The sequence below is a fragment of the Nilaparvata lugens genome, chromosome 9 (assembly GCF_014356525.2).
Source record: "Nilaparvata lugens isolate BPH chromosome 9, ASM1435652v1, whole genome shotgun sequence".
Lineage (NCBI taxonomy): Eukaryota > Metazoa > Arthropoda > Insecta > Hemiptera > Delphacidae > Nilaparvata > Nilaparvata lugens.
This window is the reverse complement of record NC_052512.1, coordinates 12,856,867-12,880,704: the sequence shown is the minus strand read 5'-3', so window position 1 is coordinate 12,880,704 and position 23,838 is coordinate 12,856,867. Positions and strand designations below refer to the sequence as shown.

Sequence of the window (23,838 nt, the reverse complement as noted above, 5' to 3'; positions counted from 1 at the left end):
GAATTTGAATTTCGCTCCTTCAGTCGGGGAACGTAATGTCGGCTGCTAGTTAGAGCGAAATGACGTCACGGACGTTCACTTTGTTACGTTCAATATGTGAGTGGCTAAACACATTCTGAACGCTGGGCGCAATCTGCAGATTCCCACCATGTTTCCCCTCTTCATAATCCTCCGCTTTGTTTGTGCTTCCTTTTATTCTATCTTCCTCTTTCTCTCATTCCATTGTCGTTCAAAGCTATCTTGATTTTTTCTTCATCTCATCAATATCCACCTTTCATGTCCTCCTGTTCATTCCACCCGTCTTGTCTTGTCCTGCAGCCATTTTCCACTTTATCTTTTCACTTCATCATCTTGCATTGCTCTTTTTTCTCCTTCTCTTCTCTATTCGCCATCCTCCGTGTTCTCTTTTTCCCTCTTATTTTACATGTCAATCCTCTTAATCTTTGCACATCCTGTTCTCCTCACGTTTTCTCTATTATTTTTCTCATCACACCTTCGCCTTCTACTATTTTCGCTTTTATTGAACGAGCATCAGCGAGTTCTCACTTTCGACTTACTGAAGGCCAAAGTCGTTGTCCGTCTGTTTGTATGTTCTACGAGAATTTTAGAAAGAATTGATCAATCAGCTTCATATTTTGAACAGGTCAAGTTCGTTGGACAACAAAATTGACTCATTCCTTCGTCCTTTTTCAGGATATAAAAATAAAATAGAAAGTGCATAAGAAAAAAATAGTTGTGATTTATCATTAAGTCAGCTGAAGAACTCATTGCATGCATACTAAAGCTTTTCCATTCATTCATTCATTCATAGCTTCAGCTGAGGCTATCTGGGAGCTATCACAAGACAGTCAATCTCTCATGCACTGGCACATGATTTCAGCTAGTTAATATACAACATAACAAGTGATACGTGTTAAGGTGCGGTTTTCGCCATTGAAACTCTGTATCGTAAGCATGTTTCACATAACCACATTTCCATTCAAAAAAATAAATTTTAACTCATATGAGGGACAAAGATGTTGAAGCGACAGAGTATTTTTTTATTTCAAAAAGGATCCCTAATGAAACCTACTGTCAAATTATTCTTGTAAAAAAATTTAGCTGTTTTCAACATTTTCACCAACTCTGTGTAAATAGAAAATGCGGGCTTCAAAGATTGCAATACAATAGTTCATGAGCGAGCTCTCCAACCCAGGTGGTCACTACCACTTCTCTCTTCAATATATCTCTCTCTCTCTCACTCTCTCTCTCTCTCTCTCTCTCTCTCTCTCTCTCATCTACTGCCGTGTCGTATCTTCCTCTTCATTTTCCCAAGTAGCCTATACAATGCACTATTTTCATTATTCTGTTTCCCTCTTGATTTACTTTTATTGTCTTCTTTCGCCTCATCTGAACTCTCTCTCTTTCTCTCTCTCCCCCTCTCTCTCTCTCTCACACACACACACACACATACACTCAGTCTCCCTATTCTTCATTTCCCCTTATTCAATTTGCTCTCTCTTTCTCTCTCTCTGTCTCACACACACTCAGTCACCATATTCTTCATCACCCTTTCTGTAATTCAAGTGCAATGAGTTATGAGTTAAATTGACCACAATCATCTTTAACAGCGTTCTTGATTGCCGATTGCCTTGAGGGTGTGCCTGAGTCGGCACGGCGTTGAAAAAATCAATTCACATCCAGCAAACCCAGCAGACTGTGGGTCTCTAGCACGCTACGTTACGTGTCTGTACATTCCGGGTCCTGTAGCTTCGCCTATCGTCGGCGGAGGGCCACTACACTACAATACTACCCGTTCAAAAACATCCAATATTTTTGAAAATGTATCTTTCAAACTTAGTAACTTATTAATGTATCTTTCCATAGGCAACAGATACTCTTCTGTATCTTCTCAAAAGCAACGTGCTCCATCCGAAAAGATACACAAACAGCTTCAATGTATCTTTCCATAAGCAACAGATGCTCTTTGTATTTTCTCATAATCAACGCGCAGCATCCGAAAAGATACACAAGAAGGTGACAGTGATCGATACAGCAGTGCTTAGTCTCACTTCAAGGAAGAAAGAAAAAAGTATTTTTTGTTGCTTTGTCAATTATTCAAATTCATCATTTGAAATGAAATTAGTATATCTAATAATGATTAGATATTCTAATGGTTAGGATTGCTGATTTTATAAGAAGAAAGCATAGAGAAAAGATATCATAATGATCTTCACTATACAGGGTGGGTGAAAAGTCCAAGAACGGCTTAATATCTCATACACAAAGGTAATTTCACGGTGGGTGTGATTGGGGATCCTATTCAAATTGAAAATACTACTTTACTATGACTAAAAAAATCTGGTCCGCCATATTGGATCCGACATATTAAATGCAACTTTATTTTTTTAAATAGGAAGGTGGTCTTGCGATACATGATTTCGATACAAAATTTCAAGAAAAAATGAATAGTGGAAACCGCATATCGATATCTCAAACCGTTCAGAAGATATTCACATCATTAATCAATATCATGCATATCAGAAATGAAATACATAAGTGATATTGATTAATAATGTGAATACTGAATATCTTCTGAACGGTTTGAGATATCGATGTGCGGTTTCCACCATTCATTGTTACTTGAAATTTCGTACCGAAATCATGTACCGCATGACAACCTTCCCATTTAAAAAAATAAAGTTGCATTCAATATTGTGGATCAAAGATGTCGGACCAGATTTTTGAAGTCATAGTAAAGTAGTATTTTCAATTTGAGTAGGATCCCCAATCACACCCACCGTCAAATTACCTTTGTGTATTAGATATAAAGCCGTTCTCGGAATTTTCACCCACCCTGTATGTTTATTTTTTCTCCATGATGAAATTCACTAAAGAGATTACTGTTGTATATCTATAATTATTATTTAACGGAAATCCAATCCATTTTTTCATAAATACAATAGCTCAGTAGTTTCCATCTGTAGACTGGCTAGCCGCTGGTATCCAGAGATTGTCAGTTTGGTGTAAGGGTAAAAAATCCTAACTGGCAATTAGGAGGCACCGGGTTCGATTCCCGGTCTGACAAATAATTTTTGAATAGTAGCGTTTATCGAATTTCCATCAAATTCATTAGCGTAGTCGAGTGGATCAGATGCTGGCTTTATGATTCAGAGGCCCGGGTTCACATCCCGGCCCGGGCAAGATATTTATCTCGGGCCACTCCCGTTTTTCGGGTGGACACTTTAAGTCATCGGTCACGGCTGCTTCGTTAGGTCATGTCAGAGGCCCTGAAATTGATCAGTTGCGACCTGAAAACTCTGACACCAGACCTGAGCCAGCCAGTTCACTCGATATTATTATTATTATCATCATCATCGAATTTCCATCTAGCTATTTATCCTGTTGTCAATATTTGCAAAAGCAGAAGTCTTCAGGTTGATTTGGATTTTTGTTTAATAATAATTATCAATTCATTTGTATTTGGATAAATGCAATATCTCAGTAGTTTCCGTCTGTAGCTGTGGTAAGTTTGTTTAATAGCTTGAATTGTTTGTTTTCCAGATTTGAGTGGTTTGTTCGAGCAGATGACGATGTTTACATGCGACCAGATCGCCTGGCTGCCTTGCTTCGCTCAGTTGATTCTTCGCGGGCCTACTTTGTGGGTCAGGTGAGTGTTAAACTTAAATATTTTTTCGCCACACTTGGATGTAATGAGCTGGTTTACGTGCGTCATATGGAGGCCGAAAGTGATTGTTTTCCGACCAGGCCGGTAAAACTTTACGGCCCTAGGGCTGTAAAATGACCTTGAATAACAGCTGATCGTGTCCGATCTCACAAAAATCATAGAGAGATAATCTCATAACGATTGTAATAATCTATATAATTATGTATCGTGAATCGCGGTATTATGTCTATAATATATTTTATAAATTACTGTTTCATAATTTAATATTTGTTATTGTGTTTTTGATATCAAACAATAGAATACGATGATATCTCCATAGCCTCAACAATATACTTGATGTTGGTTGCATTGTCCATTGTCAGAAAGGTACGTATCGCAAGTATTTAAAAGTGAAGAATCGAATTTGAAATCAAAGTACAATAATTGTATTAATATTTAAAAGTGAGGTAGAGTAATAATTGTTTCTTTTTTATTGTCGAATTCCACTTCTTAATGCAATACAATCAACAATAATACGGTAATAAGAAAATACAGCAGAGATCTGAAGTTTAAGGTAAGCCTACTGGTAAAACTCAGCCTTGACTGAAAAATTCCTAGTAATTTTTCTGTAATTCATTATTAAAACTTTTAGATAATTTTTATTCAATATTAAACCATATAGAGAAAACATTAGGCCCACTCAAGATTGAATCTTCGAATGTTTTCTCTATGATTTAACTATTTTCAGAGCAATATTTTGTTGTGGAAATGCCGGCAAACCGGCTAAGTGTTTCAGTCAGGCCCCCTCGTTCAACAATACGGAATGGCCGAGAGCGTAAAGGCGTAATACATCAAACCTCAAAGCTCAGTGAATAACAACAAACATATGATCTAGGTTCGAATCTCGGTCAATGACATTTTTTTTTGTCGATGAATTTCGACTTTTATTAGCTATTTTTTATATTAGTTACCGTAATTTAAATTTCAATAAATTTTTTTGATATATTTTGAGACAAAACTGTGAAATATGCAATTATATTTAATTTTTCACATTATTTCAAAATAGTAATAAAAATTCTATTCATCCATCTATCCATGAGATATTGCACCGGGCGCAAAGCGCGAGCTATAAAAATTCAAACAATTATTCGAAATATTAATAGTATAAAAATATGGTCACTATTGTAAATTATTAATTAGTAATATTGAAATTAATTGACAGTAAAAGTTGTCATAACCAAGATTCAAACTATCAAAATAGGCTGTTTGAATTTTATTTATTTTTCAATTTCTTATATATTGGGAAGTTTTTTTTTGGTGTGGCGAAAAATAGCGTTCGCAACACGGGCAAAATGTTTTTCCGGCTCTCGAACGCTTCAAGTTCTCGACTTCGTCTCGAACTTGAAAACCGCGATCTCGAGCCGGAAAACGTACATTTTCGACCCTAGGTGCGAAATATACTATTAATCATTCAACAGCACTTATTTTACAGTCCGGTTCCTGTAGCTTTACCTATCTGTGGAGGGCCACTAGACTACAATACTACACATTCAAAAACATCAAACATTTTCGAAAATGTATCTTTACATAGGCAACAGATGCTCTTATGTATCTTCTCAAAAGTAACGTGTTGAATCCGAAAAGATATACAAGGAGCTTTTTGGAGTTACATCCTTTTAGCACAACACAGCCTATGAGCTGACATTTGTTTAATATGCTCTTTCCATTGCTGGTGATACGCTGCAACTCTCATTCATGAAGAATCTCTGTGTGTATGGAGCTTCCTCCATCTAGGGATATAGAGTCTCTGAAGCCTGATGTTTTTGCAATGCTGTGCGTAATACCCCTCCAACCATACCTTGCCTATAAGCCGTTTCAAAGTCACGGAGACAAAGCTACGGGACGTGTAGTGAAAACGCCCCTTAAACAATGGTGTTGTTCAAAATGAAAACACTGGGATATTGTCAGAAATATCATTAATTTATAACATACCAGTGTTTTCGTTATGGATAGATATCACAACATCTCACCAACAACATTGGTGAGGTGTTCTCTATCTTACACTATATCTGAAGTGTTCTTTAATTTGAGTGGATGGGGAGTTGATGTTTGTTGCATGGTGACAGGTGACAGGCAGCACTGGCTACATTAACTTTCTTTCAAGATGGCTGATTTTGGCGACACGATTCTATAGTGAGGTCAACGTTCTAATGGCAGTGTTTAATTAGCAATGGTATTGCTATCCTTGTCTATTATTTAACAAAACGGATAGCGCTATCTCTTTCTTGCCTTGCTCTGTTTCCAGGTCGTCTTTAAAAATGTAGAATTAATGAGTAAAAGAAACGAGACGGAGCCGCGCTACCTGTACCCTGGGCTGTTGTTCCAAAAATGTTCATCCTCTAACTCTTGACTAGCATACTTTATTGTCCTCTGATTCTGCTTCATTGCCTTCATTAGTGGCTCCGTGTGGTTTCTTGAAGGCAATTCTAGCCTCTAACATATCTATTACTTTGCACCGTACAACTGTACTTGTATTTTCTACAATTATTGAATCTAAGTCATTGATCCAGTACTTGTAATTGTATTATTCCCAATGGTTCATTTGATGGAACTCAACTTGCTCACTAGCTGTATACAGACCAACTTGAGTTGCATACAATTCGATACTTATTGAACGTACGATTTTTTGGGGTCCTTTTAAATTCTATTAGGTTGAATATAACTTGGCAAACATATGATGTGTATAATGTGTTTGTAAAGTTCCATTCAATCTCGTAGAATGTATAAGGACGGCAAACAAATGTATGTCCAAAAATCGATGTAGGCTTCACACACACCATGTACGTTTGACTAAATTTGTACTCATCATCGATAGTGATGTGTGTGTTTATCCAATCATGAAGGCTGCCACTGGTTTACAGCTGAAAGTGCCTTTAAGTAACCAGACTGGTCCACCAATATATTCCCTGGAGTGGAATAGACCACGAAAATGTCGAAATTCAATAACAATAGGCGACCACTAAAGGGTCACTGGAACTTCTACCTGGCCATCCATTGTTTTCGGCGGCCCAGAGTTAATAATTAATCAGCAAAATATTTTATTTTAATTATGAAAGTTCATTATAAAATTATTGAAAAATATAATTTCATGCGTAATAAAATATAATTGATTATTTTAAACGAGAATGAACAGTTAATATTACATCAATAAACCTGTATCATCTACCGTCTATAGAAGACATTGACAAGACAGAGGATTGGCAACGTTGTTGTTCTTCTATCCTTCTCCACTGCCATTATAACGTGGACCTCACTATAGATTACCTTTCTTTCAAGATGGCTGATTTTGGCGACATGATTCTAGCCGATTTTCCATTCTGTATGTATTGTGTGGTTGATTGACAGGCGGGTCGGGGTAACCAGGAGGAGTTCGGTTCGCTGTCTCTGGAGTACGACGAGAACTTCTGTATGGGTGGCCCTGGGGTGGTACTCAGTCGGGAGACGCTGGCTCGGGTGGCCCCCCACGTCAGGGCGTGCCTCGGCAACCTCTACACCACCCACGAGGACGTCGAACTGGGTAGATGTGTGCGTCGCTTTGCCCGTGTTTCCTGCACCTGGTCTTACGAGGTAAACTACTCCATTCAGTTCCTAAATGCTCTAATAGTCTCTTCAAACTTTGCTATACTACGCTGATGTATAACCTAAGAGGGTCGCCGTCTAGTTGTCACCCCGACTACTCGACACCTGGTCATTTTGGCCATAGGCGACTACTTGTACCCTCGTAAAAATATACCATTGGCGTCAAGTTGTCACCCCGACTACTTGACACCTACTGGACCTGAGGTGCCAACTAGTCATGACCGAAAACGACAACTTGACACCTCGCACCCTCGCGTCAGGGTGTCCCACCGACTAATTGTCACCTCCTCAGAAAGGAGACAAGTAGACGGGTATGGCTCACGTCTACTTGTCCTCTAAAAACCGATTTTAAAATGGGACAAGTAGTCGGGGTGGCACCTAGTCGCATTCCCACCAACTCAACCTAACCCAAATCTATCATAACTTACAGCTACACTTCTTTTCTAAGCGCTATAGACCTGGGTGGACCTTGGCTTTCTCAACTATTTGCCTCCATTCATCTCGCACCACCGCTTTTCGTCTCCAGCCTTCCACTTTTACCTCTCTTCCTTTTGCCCAGCATCCTGCCTTCTGTTTCTGTATTCTATTGTCGCTCATTCTGTATACATGTCCAAGCCAGCTGATTCTCCTGGATTTGACAAAACGTAAAATATTGGCTACTTGAGAAATTCTGTCATTTTCTTCATTGGATCTTATTTTAAATTCTCCATCGTAATATACAGGCCCATATATTTTCCTAACAATTCTCCTTTCGAATATTCTGAGGACATTGTCTTTAACGACGGAGAGTGTCCATGTTACAGCTACACTACGCTACCATACAACTTATACTAACCTAACTCAAACCTAACCTAACATAACCTATCTCCCAATGTTAAATCCAAGCTACAAGTTTGTCTCATTCACATCAGCGTAGTGTAGCTTTCAATATTGAGAAATAGGACGGCTACGTCTTTCGAAAAGTATTTCATCTTAGTGTAGCTAAGGGCCGGTTTCCGAGATCGGCATTTAGCTAAGTTCTAGACTTTAAACAGCTGGAGTCAGAAAATTGGCTTTCCATACGAGGCGTAGCTCTACCTCCGTAAACAAAACCGTTGTGCATTCGTGTGACGTCAGCACAGGTAGGGCTCCTACACCAATAAAAACACTAGCTGATAAAGATCAGCTGAAATCAACGAATTTTTATTGGTGTAGAGACAATACCTACTATTACTTAATAAGTAATAGCTACTATTACTTAATAAATGTTAACCTAGCGTCGCAGTGCAGGATGGTTTCTTACAGCTTGGCGTTGTTGTCATTCGAGATAGGTGTCTGGCTTGGAAGTGTTTCGGCCGCATTGCAGGATGACTGTTAACGGTTGCCGGAAGATCAACAGCTGGACTTTTTTCGTTATTTTTCGTGATAGAGAAATTCTGATTGCAGATTCGTTCTCAGCGACCCCAAGTTTAGCCTAAAGGCTCAGAATGACAACAATGTTTTTAAATAATTAAAAATCATCATGAAAAGTCATTAATATGGTAGTACACCACGTTTCTGGTAACTTTTTACTGGTGACTGGAGTTATTATTGACACAAAAATCAAAATAATCGTGAGAATCAAATCAAAATCAAATCAAATCAATTTATTCCTCTTTATAAATACACATTACAAAAAATTATAGAAAGCATTATAGGAAATTCTCTTCACATGGACTATGATGCCTGTGTCCGAAGAAGAGTCCGAATCATTTAATATATTCATTTTAATTCAGAGGAGGAAACAAGAGGAAAAACTAACTAAAGAGAGAGAGAGAGAGAGAGAAAAAAAATGGAAGAAGGGAAGAGAAGGGGAAAGAAAGAGAGAGTAAAAAGGAGACAGATAGATAGAAAGAGAGAGATAGTAAGAAGAAAGTACAGAATAGAAAAGTTTTAATTTGGGTCGAGGATCATCCATCAGGGCCGCCAGGCAAGCACATGCCAGAGACGGACATAGCAAATTAAAAACAGATTATTATTTTCAAAAAACCTTCTAGAAATGGTAAGCAGACCGCAATAACATCTCCGATGTTTCTCTACTCTGTTGGAACAGCCAAGAGAGCAACTTTTTCTTGTATGCGGCATTACTGTATGTGTTAAAGATTGACAACTGAACAGGCATGTTGCAACACAAGCGATGAGCAATATAATAGGGGCATCGGGATGAGGCCAGACTCGTCAATCCTTAGAAAGAAAACTGCTGATGAACGCGAATAAGACCGCCACTCCATTGTTCTATTGTCTCGGCTGCTTGGCTGAGCCTGGCTGGAGGGATAAACAAATAACCGACTGGTTTGATCTTTCGTCTGTCCACCAGGCGGAACTACGCCGACCATTGCTGGGTGGAAGATGTTACTGCGGCCGCTCGCATTCCCACCAACGCTGCTATTATTTGCTGTCTCAGCGCCTAGTCCGATTCAGCCAAGCAACCAGCCTGCACTGCGGAGCTAGGTTTAGAGACCCTATCTGTGCTGACGTCACACGAATGCACTACGGCTTTGTTTACGGAGGTAGTGGGCGTAGTCGCAGTTCTCATGATAATTTTTATTTTCACATTTCTATAATTGGAAAAAGGTAAAATATTAAGGTAAAATAACGTTTTTCCTTGACGAAATGAAACATTCCTAAATAATTCAAAATAGCTGAAACTTTACATTATTTTCTCTTTATTTTATTTTGTGTTCAATTTTCTTGTTTTTCGAAATTTTATTTACAAGTGGGCTGCTTCTACGCCCCGTTTCAAAAAGCCAATTTTCTGACTCCAACTGTTTAAGGCTGTGCTCCGGCTAAAAATAAACTTTCTACTGGTGATATTTTTCAAAGTTTTTCGATTTGTAAATCATCAAGCTATCAAAATGAAAAAGTTTTCACAGGAAAACATATTTTTCCAATCATTACTTTTTGAGATATGAGCGCCTAAAGTTTAAAATTTTGGGACAGGACATTTCAAATTGGAGATAAATCTGTGAAATTCAGAGGATAAATTCTTCATGTTATTATTGTTGATTGAATAAAATAAAGATTTTCTGAAAATATCAATTTTTGAGAAAGTTATTCAATTTACTAAAAATTACTCAACTAAAAGTTATTTTTGATAATTTTTAGTAAATTGAATAACTTCCTCAAAAATTGATATTTTCAGAAAAAAATGTTTTATTCAATCAACAATACTATGAAGAATTTATCCTCTAAATCTCTTGGATTTATCTCTTACCGATTTTAAAATGTTCTGTCCCAAAAATTTAAACTTTAGGCGCTCATATCTCAAAAAGTAATGATGGGGAAAAAACTTTTTCCTAAGAAAACTTTTTCATTTTGATAGCTTGATGATATACAAATCGAAAAACTTTGAAAAATATCACCAATAGAAAGTTTAGTTTTAGCCTTTGCACAGCCTTTTTAGCTGAATCCCGAGCTCGGAAACCGGCCCTATAAATTAGTTGAACACTTGTGTTGGGAGTTTTTTGACATGATGGATGACTGACATGTATCCAACACATGTGCTACCAACAACACCCCATCTCTTGGCTTTATGAAAGAACACTTCACAGCCAAAAGATAAGAAGGGTCTGTCATTATAGGGGTTGGAACATTCCGTGGGAGTCACTTTTTCTTCCTTCTCTTCTGTCTCCCTCGTCTTCATTTTCTTTCTCTTTTCTGCCAGTTATCCACTCTTATTTCTCTACTTCCTGTTTTCTTCATTATCTGACTATTTATATACCTTTATTATATTCTTAAAATTTATGTATTATGTATGTATTAAGGGCTACTTATTATTTATAAAATATAATATTATAGTACCATTTTGAGATCAATATAAAATGATAGATTCTAAACATAAATTATAACAACTAGTTGAGATGTTCCACATCATATTCAGGTTTTAAAAAATAAATTGCAAATAAATTTCTATTTAAAAGAATTTATCCTCTAAATCTCTTGGAGATTTATTTATTTCTTACCGATTTTGAAATGTTTTGTCCCAAAAATGTAAACTTTAGGCGCTCATATCTCAAATAATAATGAAGAAACCTGAAAAACCCTGAAGATATTCATGAGAACCTGAAAAAACCTGAAAAAATGATGTGGAACAACTAAAAAATTTATTTGAAATTTATTTTTTAAAACCTGCAAATGATGTGCAACAACTAAAATAGTTGTTGTAATTTGTGTTTTTAATCTATTTTTTTATATTAACTTCTGAAATTTAAAGAAAATTTACTTTTATAAAACTGAAAATGATGTGGAACATCGAAACTAGTTATTATAATTTGTGTTTCTAATCTATTATTTTTTATCAATTTCAAAAAAGAATACTATAATCCTATTTTATAAATAAAACCTTTATAAATCTAATAAGAAAACAAGGATATTGTCAAATTTCACTTTTTTAGTGAAATTTAACAATATCCTTGTTTTCTTATTATGGAGAGATTTCACTACATCACCATCAATTTTACTAATTTTACTTTATAAATCTATTTCTTCTCCGTGTTTCTGCTCTGTTCTGCTCCATTTTAGCTTCAATACTCATTTTTTGACTTCTCTCCTTTTCGACTCCTCAATCTTCTTATTTTTCTCATACCATTTCCCCTCTTCTAGTAGTATTGATGTTCTATTAACGTATTCTATTACTATTCATTTATTTTTATCTCATTTCTTATTCTCTTACCTACCATAATTCTGCACCTCCCTATTCCTTCCATATTCTTTTTCGTTTCTACTTCTTCTACCTTTTATTCTCCTCCCTCCTCTCTCAATCTCTTTACTTGTATAATATTGTAATATAAATTTTATATATTTCACTTTATTCTTCTCATTTTCCATTCCATTCATTTGTTCATCCATCATACATTTCAATTTCTTAGTTATTCATAGACAAAAGAAAAATAGAATCAATTCGTATTTATAAGTAAAAGATCAAAACGGAATGATCAGCTCATAACCTTCTATTTTCATTATCATCATCATCATCATCATCATCATCATCATCATCATCTTCTTCTTCTTCTTTTTATTTTTTCTTTTTCTTCTTCTTTGTATTTTTCTTTTTCTTCTGTTTTTTTTTCTTCTTCTTTTTCTTCTTCTTCTTCTTCTTCTTCTCCTTTGTCTGTTTTCTTCTTCTCCTGTCTTCTTCTTTTTCTTCTTCTTTTTCTTCTTCTCCTGTCTTCTTCTTTTTCTTCTTCTTTTTCTTCTTCCTCTTCTTTGCCTTCTGTATTATTTTTCTTCTCGACTCTGCATTCCCCCAGAATGATGTATTAGTTGTAGGCCTGTCATTTTGAATGATATACATTTCAAGGTCACGCATTCGTCCCTCGCGCTCTGTTAGGGGTTGGCTTCATTCATGATTCATCTCTATGTTTTCTCACTCCATCTCACTCTTGTACTATTTCTTCGCCTTCACCATCTTCCTCTTTTTCTTCCTACTGTATTTCTTCTCAGTTACTTTTATCAAGTTGAATACTTTTCGAGATATGTGCGTTCCAAGTTGATATTTTTGGATAGATCATTATTTTATGTCCTATGGATGATTCCATGACATTTTTTAAAAAGGTTCATTTTAAGTTCGACTCATGATACATAATTTTAAAGGTCGTGAAACAAACTATAACATTAGAATAGAATATATTTTATTCCTAAGTTTATATAGATTATAGAATCGGAAACGTCACAAAATGTTCAAATTATACAAAAATCAAAATCACTGACTGATTGATTGATTTATTTATGATTGATTTAGCTCATACATAAATAATGTTACAAGCATATATATAATTCAAATATATTCTCATACACTAAAATTATCACCAATCTAATATTAATGCATTATGGAACGTATAGTTAAAAATAATTACTATTATAAAATAATAAATCTATTTCCTTAAAAAAAATACAAACAAGCAATTAAAACATAAAAAGTACAAAATATCTAAAATACAATACAATAAGTCTATAAAAATATGGAATTCAATTTGATTGGAAATTAACCTACTCAACTATGGGAAACCCATGTAGCCTACTAGAGTAGGTGATATATATATATTTTTCTTATATATATAATATATATATATATAATATATATATATATATTATATATATATATATATATATATATATATATTATATATATATATATTATATATATATATATATATATATATATATATATATATATATATATATATATATATATATATTCCTATCCATATCAAGAAATTCCGACAGTGAGTAAGAAGATTTCTCTGTCAAAATAGTTTACAATCTAAGTTTAAACAAAGAAGCAAACATGGCTCTCACTGAAGCATGAAACTTATTGAAGATTTTCAAATAAATTAGCTTCAAATTCATCTGCACTCTATTCAGCTGGGTTAACACCAAAGTTATTAAAAAAATGTTAATAACTTAATCCTTATAGATTCTATTAGATTGAACGCAACTTGACAAACACATATGTTTATCATGTGTATGATAAGTTATGCTCAATCTAATAGAATCTATAAAGATAAAGTTATTAACATTTTGTTAATAACTTTGGTGTAAACGCAGCTTAATTAATTTGCTGTCTATTTCTTGTATTATAGTGATGAATGTCCTCCCTACATAGAAAAGATTCAATATTTTCTCTTAAATTCAGTGACAGCAAAAAGTCGAACAAGCTATAGACAGCTGGCATTTAGGCTGTAAGAAACATTTTTCTTGAAAAACGGATGCGTAAACTTTTATTAGACAAAATATGAAGTTATGAGGTGAAAATTTCCTGATTTTCTTGCTCCAATCTAGGGTCCAGGGTAGAAATCGCATCTCTTTCTAAAAGTATATATTTTTTTATGGTGATCAAAGGATTTTACAGTGTAGAATAATTTACTATAATTAACTTTCATGATTCTATTCTGAAGATTCATGTAGACTACTGTATATATCCCAATACATGTTTCATGTTTGATTCAATTTGTAATTTGACGATACTGTATTTGATAACCAATTGACTTGTATGAGGATGAGTAAAAAAATAATTTGATTCATTCTATGTTGATAGATGATGGGTAATTTTAAGGTAAAATAAAACGATATTGTCAGTTCCACATAATTTGGAACTACTAATATTGTATATTGTCATCCACACAAAATTATGTGGAACTGACAATATCGTTTTTATTTCACCTTAATGTGGAGAAATTCCACAATGTCTCTGTTCATAGTTGTTATGTTTAGGTTTTTATTAATAAACACAAAGTTTCACACGAATTATTTTATTGAAGCACTACAACAAGATACAAAAACTTGAAACCTGACATCTTCTAGTAAAGTATCGATATACAAACTATCATACTATCGATATTACATCATCGATATACAAACTATCACACTATCGATATTACATCATCGATAAACATAATATTATGACAATAGTGTAAATGAGTATTTTTTTCAGATGCAGACAATTCTCTATCATAATTCTAGCGGTAAGGATGCATTTACAGGCAGTCTAAAAATGAAGGAGGTACATAGAGCGATCACTCTGCATCCCATAAAAAGGCACAACCACCTCTACCGGATACATAACTACATGAAGGCAAGTTCTTCATATTGGTCTATCAAAATAGGCATGGACGTAACGTAAAAGTAGAGTAAAGTGCGGTGAATAAACCCACTCTGGTTTTCACTAGTAGAGTTGGTGGTCGAGTAACTGGCATACTAACTCTACCGAGCTAACTCTACTCTACTTACTTGGTCGAGTAACTGTTTTTACTACAATTGAGAATAGTAGGTAAAGTGTGTTGTCTAGTGAACAGAACTAACCTTAAAATGACAATACGGAAAATCATTAGCTCTACTCTACTAGCTCGAGACTGTTTTCATTAGCATAGTAGTGGTAGAGTAGAGTGAGAAGCGGTGGTGGGGGAAGGCAAGTGGTAGATTATTATCCCACTCCACTCTACTAAAAACTGGTGCTCTACCAGGAGTCTTCTCTACCATGAACTTTTTCATTGGGAGATAGATATTGTTTATTGTTTTTGAAGGGACGGATTCAAGGATCCAAAGGTTCAAAGAAACCTATACGTCAACCGAAGCTTATTGTGCTCCCAGTAGTATGTTAGTTAGGCAAACCAATACCTATGTTCTTTACAAGAGTAAAGAGTTTTCCCTATACTAACATCGCATTCATCACCCGGTTGCTTGTTGCAATCCAGTGTGATATGCTTTGTAGTCTCTTCAGACTGATTAGTCCTCGTGACCTATGTGAGTTCCACTCCTGGTCTTTTAGTAGGTCCTTCCGCTGAGAGAGGGGACGCCAAACTGCCTCTAGGGCGCCCGGCCACCCTCGACTCAGCCTCTTGACCCACATTTGTGCCTGGAGTTTCACCCATCTCTGGTCTCTTGGGTTTTTCTTTTTGCCTCACTGAAACTCTGCAGGTTCAGAAGCCTCACTCTCCCAAGAAGTTTTGCCTGAATGGCCGCCCTTCTCTGTGCAGTGGTGTGTTTTCGTCTCTCCACCCACAAACTCGTGACCAACGTGAGTTCCACTCCTGGCTTCTTTGTAGGTCCTTCCGCTGAAGGAGGGGTCGCCAAATTGTCTCTAGGGCACCTGGCTACCCTCGACTTAGCCTCTTGACCTACATTTTTGCCTGGAGTTTCACCCATCTCTGGTCCCTTGGGTTTTTCTTTTTGCCCCTCCGAAACTGCCCTGATGGGGCAGATCCCGTGGGTTTGAAGGCAAGGCAACTTCTGGAGTTGCCTTGAGGTCCATTTTAGTCGCCTCCTACGACAAGCATGGATACTGTGGGTGAATTCTGGTTTTCAACACATTCTTGAGTACGATGATCGACTCAAAGCTCCCCCAACCCACAGGGGGCTGGGAGATAGATAGATACAATAGATAGATAGATAGAAAGCCTATTAATGGTACTATTAGTGGTACCGTGGTACAAGATACGAACGGATACAAAGGGATTCCGTAATGCCCAAATCGATACCTATCCAGATAGATATTCAATCCATTCAACACAGTGTACTCATTATTACACAAGCAAACAGTTGAACGTCGTCAAATTATTGCAAATATGAATATAGTCTACTAATTAAAATAGTAGCGATCCCTTCAATGATCCTTCAAATACTCCTGCACCGTGTAGTAGGCTTTGTCTATAAGATATTTTTGAAGGTCGGTTTTAAATTTTTTAAGTCGAATGCTGGTGGATGCACGCTTTAAATGTAAAGGAAGCTTATTATAAAATTTGCGGCCTGAATAACTAGGCTTAGCCTCAAAATGCTTCCTCCTATAGTGAGGTCCACATTATAATGGCAGTGTACGATTGACAATACTGTTGCTTTCCTTTTCTATCATACAACAAAACAGATAGCACTATCTCTCTCTCTCGCTTTGCAATGTTGTCTATTGGCCAGAATATTCCATATTTACTTTTGACAGTGACTGTACAAAACTGAACAAACCATATTCTTAGGCGCCATTTTTTTTCTTCATTCTATCAAATACTTGAGTACACAAGTCGTATAATTGATTTAAAATGTATTTTTGAAACAATGAAATAATTTTTAAACATTACCTTATGAGAAACACAAATTGAAATACCTGAAATGACATTTTAAAAGTTGATAACTAACCATCCTAGACTTCATCCTTGCTTAAGTTAGCCTACCCTTTTAGTTAGATCCACTCGTACCGGTATAAATAATGTTGAAAAGTTATTTCAGAATTAATCCATTGAAATTACTTATTTTTAAATAGGATTTCTATTTTTCTATTATTTTTAAAGGAAATTGGAATAGAATACCTACCAAATAACTCAATTTCTGTTGTTTTGAAATTCAGATTGTTGTATCACAGCTTTTTAAATTAGCCGCCATTTCAGGTTTGTATAAAAATAAAATCTTATCTCAGTTATGGAAGCAAATTTTTGAATCAAATTATGAAAAAATATATTTTCTTGATTAATTTGACATTAAATTGATTATTTTATCAAGGAATTATAATTATTATTAGATTAAATTTAATGGGATGAAGTGAGTAACAGCTGTGTACAGTCAGTGACAAAATGGAGAGACTTGGCAACGTGTTTCTCCTATCTTTCTTCACTGTCATTATAACGTGGACCTCACTATATGCGGCTGAATCGCAAATTTTGTCTCTGCCTCTAGTGTTGTAGGAGTGCATATCGGAGATAAGTGTCAGGTCCATTCTATTTTTTACAGTATGCATGACCATTCTAAACATGTAAATCGAAGGCACCTTCAGCAACGACAATGATCTGAACGCATCTCTAAGGGGTGATTAAACCCAAGGCCCGCTATATACCGTATTGCCCTCTTTGCAATACAAAGACCCTCTGCATATGGGAATCTGCAACTTGCGCCCAGCGGTCAGAATGTGTTTGGGCACTCACAGATTGAACGTAACAAGTGAACGTCCGTGACGTCATCACGAGTGATGCCATTTCGCTCTCACTAGCAGCCGACATTACGTTCCCCGACTGAAGGAGCGAAATTCAAATTCACTACAGTATCCTAAGGAAGCTTCAAGCAAAACACTACTGTATTATGACAACATATTACCCAAGTTAATGAGATACATATTTCTATCTTATAATTGCATTCTAATTGATATTGAAAGATTGAGCTAGAACCATGATTGTACGAACAATCATTCATTAAGATACAGTCATCTTGAATGAATAATCTGTTTTCAAAATTCATCGTCTCAATCATTCATTCTAATGTTTTGACTTTTCATTTCTGAATTTTGTTTTAATTACAAAGAGAATGTGGGTGATAGATAAATATATTTTCTTTGAATACTTAAAACCTTCAAACACTAATACTTTGAACCTCCGTCACTCAGCGTAGCAAACATATCAACATTTTCATTTTCTCACTCATGGTGACAGCCTGAAAGAGTCAATATGTGCTAATTATCGAAAAGTTGATGAGATGGTGTGGTTTTGACAAACCGGGGGATTCCCGGTCGTCAACCTTTCCAACATACTGTCAGAGCTGGAAATTCGATGTATTCATGATTTCAAAATTCGTCACTAGTCGAGCTAAATCAATGGAACACTTTTGGAGTCCAATAGGAAAGGAATGGTCGTTATAAAGCAGATGGTTGTCGGAAAGTTTATATGCCGTTATCACTTCCAGTGAGAGAGAGAGACAGACAAATAATGTGACTGGCAGTGATGAAATCACGACGTAAACAGTGAACGTGTGTATCGGAGCCATGTATCACTCCCATTTGACCGCTGGGCGCTACTTGTGTATGTCCCTGCATATTTTCCTTTGTGGGACATACTTCGTAAGATTTCTTAAGAGGAAGAGACTTTCACTTATAGAGTTGGTGGAAATTATGTTAACAGCTAAATATTTCTTCTGCAAGAATAATTATAGACAGTAGGTTTCATTGGGGTTCCTATTTGAAGTGAAGAATAACTCTTCAAAAATTTCTTGTCGCTTCAACAACGTTGTCCCTCATATGAAACCAAAATCATGATACAACATGATTTCGATAGATAGTTCCAAGAGAAGATGAATGATGAAAACCGCGCTTTGATATCTCAACCCGTATCTGTTAATGTAAAATTTGTAAATAATTATGTTGTATATTAACCAACTGAAATCATATGTCAGTGAATGAATGTCTGTCTGTGTGACATGAATATTCATTATATTCATATGTCAGTGAATGAATGTCTGTCTGTGTGATAGCTTCCAAATAGCCACAGCTGATGTTATGAATGAATGGGAAACCTGTTGCATGCAATGAATTCTTCAGTTGACTATAGTCTGTGTAAAATAAGTTGAGACTTGGCCTCCATCCCAAGAAATCACAGAGTTGCCAAATCGTGTAAAATTGCAAATTTCCAATTCAACGTCAGAATTGGATGTATAATATCATCCCCGATATCCTAGTAGTGTTAGAAAAGATCCAGTGTTGAAGGATTAAAAGGAAATTTAACTCTTATGATAAAATTGGAAACATCGCGAAAATTTGTTTTTCTTCTGAATAGCACTTCTCTCAGATTCATGGGGCGGAGTAATGCGTAATAATTTTATATCAGATTAACGGGGAGAATGTGTCCTTTCTATTGGTGTCTGAATGATATCCGACCTATAGTTGGTTATTTTTTAATTAATGTTTATGTTCGTCAATGTCGAGACATTTCGAGCAGAGAACATAAAATTTTCGACATGCTAGAAACCTTTTTCTTTCGAAAGATAAGTAGGTGGTGAAAGCGAGGAAAGTTTCTCAGAAATAATTGAGATTATTTTTCCAATTGTCAAACGTACTCGGAAGAACGTATTTTTGCCTCTCAGGAGTTTCACAGTCAAGGATAGCGGCTGAATGATGTGCCACCATATGCTATCAATAGCTGAGATCAACAAATTCGAAATGAAGATTGATTGAAAAATTCAGCAACTGCAAGCCAGATGATCATAATAATAGTGAAAATGACAACCTCGCCTCGAATAATCCAAGCAGTGTTTCATTGCAGCCTTTCTAGAGGCAATCAGCTGCTTAAGTTTGAATTAATTCAGTCAAATATCACGTAAATTGCCAGCTTTTAGCATACAATTTGGTACACAATGCATACCATGCAGCCGCTCTCCTAACTTTAAAATTCCTTGGAGACCAAAATACGATCTTCCGACTACTTTTGACAATTGAAAAAATAATTTTAATTATTCCTGAGAAACTTTCTCGCTTTCACCACCCATTATCTTTTGAAACAAAAAGTTTCCAGCATGTCGAAAATTTCATGATTTCTGCTTGAAATGTCTCGACATTGACGAACATAATCATTAATAATGAAAAATAACTATAGGTCGGATGAAAATTATCCACCAATAGAAAGGAAACATTCTCCCTGTTAATTTAATATAAAATTATTACGCATTATTACGACGCCCCATGAATCTGAGAGAAGTGCTATTCAAAAGAAAAACAAATTTTTGCGATGTTTCCAATTTTATCATAAGAGTTAAATTTCCTTTAATCCTTCAACCCTGGATCTTTTCTAGCACTACTAGGATATCGGGGATGATATTCTACATCCAATTCTGACGTTGAATTGGAAATTTGAGGAAGTTGCAATTTGACACGAACTGGCAACCTTGTAATATATTTCTTCGGATGGAGGGCCAAGTCTCAACTTATTTTACACAACCTATAAAAAATGATAAATCACATTAAATGTTTTTTCTTATGCACTTTCCATATTTTCATATCCTGGAAAAGGACAAAGGAGTGATTCAATTTTGTTGTCCAACGAATTTGACCTGTAAAAAGGTTCGAAGAATACGTGTTAAAAATTTGAAGCTAATTGATCAATTAGGGAGGGTATTTCTTAATTTATTGTAGAACATACAGACGGACAACAACTTTGGCCTTCAGTAAGTCAAAAGTGAGAACTCGCCAACGCTCGTTCAATAAAATTTGTAAAATGCATTTTATTACTTCCTTACCTTATGATGTGCGCGATTTTTCGATTACTCTGTATAATATTATGATTTGTCGCAAGGTCTATAAATACAGGTCATGACACATAAATGAATAACTAATTTAACACATGAAGGATAGGATTATTCCCAAAATTCTCTCACGGATTTTGATAGTAATGCTAATATTGTCTAAGTTATGGTATATTCTCAGTGATGATAATTATTTTGTATGCAACAGGGTCTGAAAATACATGACGCTCAGCAGAGAATTCTGCAGCTGCATCGAGACTTGGCGGCCATGACAGCTCTGCTGGGGCGTCCCATTAACCAAGTGATCTCCGAACGGCCGTTCCATAGCAAACTGATTGGGGACTCGTCAATGCTAGGTGAGTTGGTGGCTCGGAACACACCTTAAAACTGGATTGACACATATCAGTGTCAGCGAAAATATCCTTTTCATGAATTTTGATGGAACTACTTTCACTATGGCTTGATGGGTATAGTCCCATTAGAACACATGGGAGAATATTTTCACTGAACCGGACGCAAACACTGATACTGATTTGAAATTTGAAATTTATTTGCCAAAAAATTCATGCATTACAAAAATTTTATATAGACAAGTCCAACAAAAACACAATATCTTAAACTAAGAAATAACATAAAATAGAACTTGACTAATCATGAAAACTTAAGATAAAAGTAGAGTTTTTTAGGCGCCACCAGCAAAAGAAAAAAACATCTTGCCCGCTGGTGGGAGTATTTGTATGAATAAATAAAAACAATAACTTGAAAAAAGTTCAACTAGAAAGAATAAAGTAGCCTAAATATATAGATAGCTTAAAACGATGAAAAACAAAATTGAATGAGAAAAAAAGAAAAATCAAATTGACATTACCACCATTCCGCTCCCAGTGAAAAAAGAACCTATCCTTAATCCAGGTATCAATCATTCTATCTCGGACTTTTAATTCAAAATCAAATGGTAAAATATTTATAAATCTAGTGCTCATATGCATGATCTATCTTCTTATAAAGCTCAACCTTGAATCGTGAATAATATATTTCAAAGATGTGTCAGGTCTTAAGTTATAAAACGGTTTATCAGTTCTGATAAATGTTTCTTTGTTTTTAACAATATGTTTAAGAAGTCTTTTGAAATAAAGTCGCCTTATTGTCATTACATTAAATTCAACAAAGAGGGATTCACATGGATATAACCTAGGTTTTTTTAAAATTGTCTTAATTATGTACTTTTGTATTAAAAATAAATTAAAAAGGTGAGTGCCATAGGCTCCACCCCATACAATTAAACCATATTGAATTAAAGACTGTACAAAAGCATAGTATATCATCCTAAGACTTTCCAACTTGAAAATGTTGTTAATTTTGTAAAATTTATAGTTTGCTTATATTAGTTTATTGCAAAGGAAAGTTATGTGCGGACTCCATCTCAAATATTCGTCTATTATTACACCCATATATTATTAATTCAACTTTTTCAATAGATGGGCAGTCACAGGACATTTATGGGAATATGTTTCTCACATAGTGTCAGCGTCCGGTTCAATGAATAGATTCTCCTCAGGAATTCTGATGGGGCTATTTGGAGAATATTTTCACTGAAACGGACGCTTGCAAAGACATCATGCAAACGAAGATGCTTGCAAAATCATCATGCTTTGGTGGTGGGAAGTATGCTTCACTAAGCACGTTGGAACACTGTAGGGAATGGGCTATGATTATTCAGTGGTTATGTTCATTTGAATTCAATATTCGAAAATGTATATAGATTAATCACACTGCATTTAGCTAAGATAGATTGCAAAAATGTGTATACCAGCTTTTACTTGATATGGCAGATGCGAGTTGCGTTACAATCATGGAAACCCATTGTTGGCAACAAGGTATTTTTCCTTCCTTTTTTTCAGCACACTACACTATTTGGCCGTTTTTTCTATTGTGTCTGTTTTTATTGTACAGTAGCCCCGTAGCTTCGGAGCCTCGGTGACTTTAGTCGAAATAATCAATAGTCAAAATTCTTTATTCTTCAAGAACAGTAATTGTTGTCGAAAAAATGCTACAATTGTTTGGTAACTACAAAGAGCATAATTCATTATTAATATTTGTTGCTTCAAAAATATATTTAGTATATTTTTTCACTGCCAGTCTGAATCTCTTGTTTCAAGAAATTCACATACTTCATACATGGGACTTCCTTTGAGAAACTCAAAAACTCTCCTTTGAAACGGCAGATAGGCAAGGTATGGTTCGGGGGGTAATATTCACGGCTTTGACAAAACATCAAGCTTCAGAGACCCTAGATGGAGGGAGCTCCCTACACACAGAGATTCGTCATGAATGAGAGAGATGAACGTATCACCAACAATGGAAAGAGAATGTTGAACGAATATCAGCTGATAAGCTGTGTTGTGCTGAAAGGAAGTAACTCCAAATAGCTTCTTGTGTATCTTTTCGGACGCAACACGTTGTTTTTGAGAAGTTACAGAAGAGCATCTGTTGCTTATGGAAAGATGCATTAAAGCTCCGTGTGTACCTTTTCGCATGCAATACGTTGCTATTGAGAAGATACAAAAGAGCATCTGTTACTTATGGAACGATTCATTTTCAAAAATGTTCTATGTTTTTCAACGGGTAGTATTAGGCTAGCTTCACAAACATTCGGTTTCATTCGGTTCGGTTCGTTGCCGAAAACGAATGAGACTTTCATACATAATCAGGTTTTAATTCGTACGGTTGTAATTTGCTTTTTTCTTCTCAGATACAGCTGTGTTTGGATTTTCACAATATTCATGCTGGTATTAAAATAGTAAGATGTGATTTCTAAGGCGGGCTACACACTGGTGTCGTAGACATGATGTCTACGACAAATCTCATGTCCGAAGTATGTCGCATATGAAACCAACCTGTGTTGTAAAATCAGAGCTTACTCACTGCTTGCGACATATGTTCGAGGCATCGCCTGTGTATCGGGCAGGTGTCTCACGGAACCGGTTAGCCGGCTCCATGCGACACATGTGTGAGACATCACTCCGCGCATGCGCTCTAGCCACTGTTTACTG

The 23,838-nt window shown here is 35.7% G+C and overlaps 1 protein-coding gene across 3 annotated transcripts in view; it reads left to right on the top strand.

The window, feature by feature from the left end:
- The window catches only part of LOC111064355 (chondroitin sulfate synthase 1), a 93,724-nt gene that overhangs the window by 56,972 nt on the left and 12,914 nt on the right, over positions 1-23,838 (top strand). For 2 of the 3 annotated variants that reach the window (XM_039435501.1, XM_039435502.1), the window contains exons 4-7: positions 3,544-3,649; positions 7,052-7,273; positions 14,736-14,876; positions 20,994-21,141. In XM_039435501.1, the coding sequence (XP_039291435.1) occupies positions 3,544-3,649; positions 7,052-7,273; positions 14,736-14,876; positions 20,994-21,141 (617 nt within the window). The remainder of the gene's footprint in view (positions 1-3,543; positions 3,650-7,051; positions 7,274-14,735; positions 14,877-20,993; positions 21,142-23,838) is intronic. The other variant, XM_039435503.1, reaches the window with a different exon arrangement.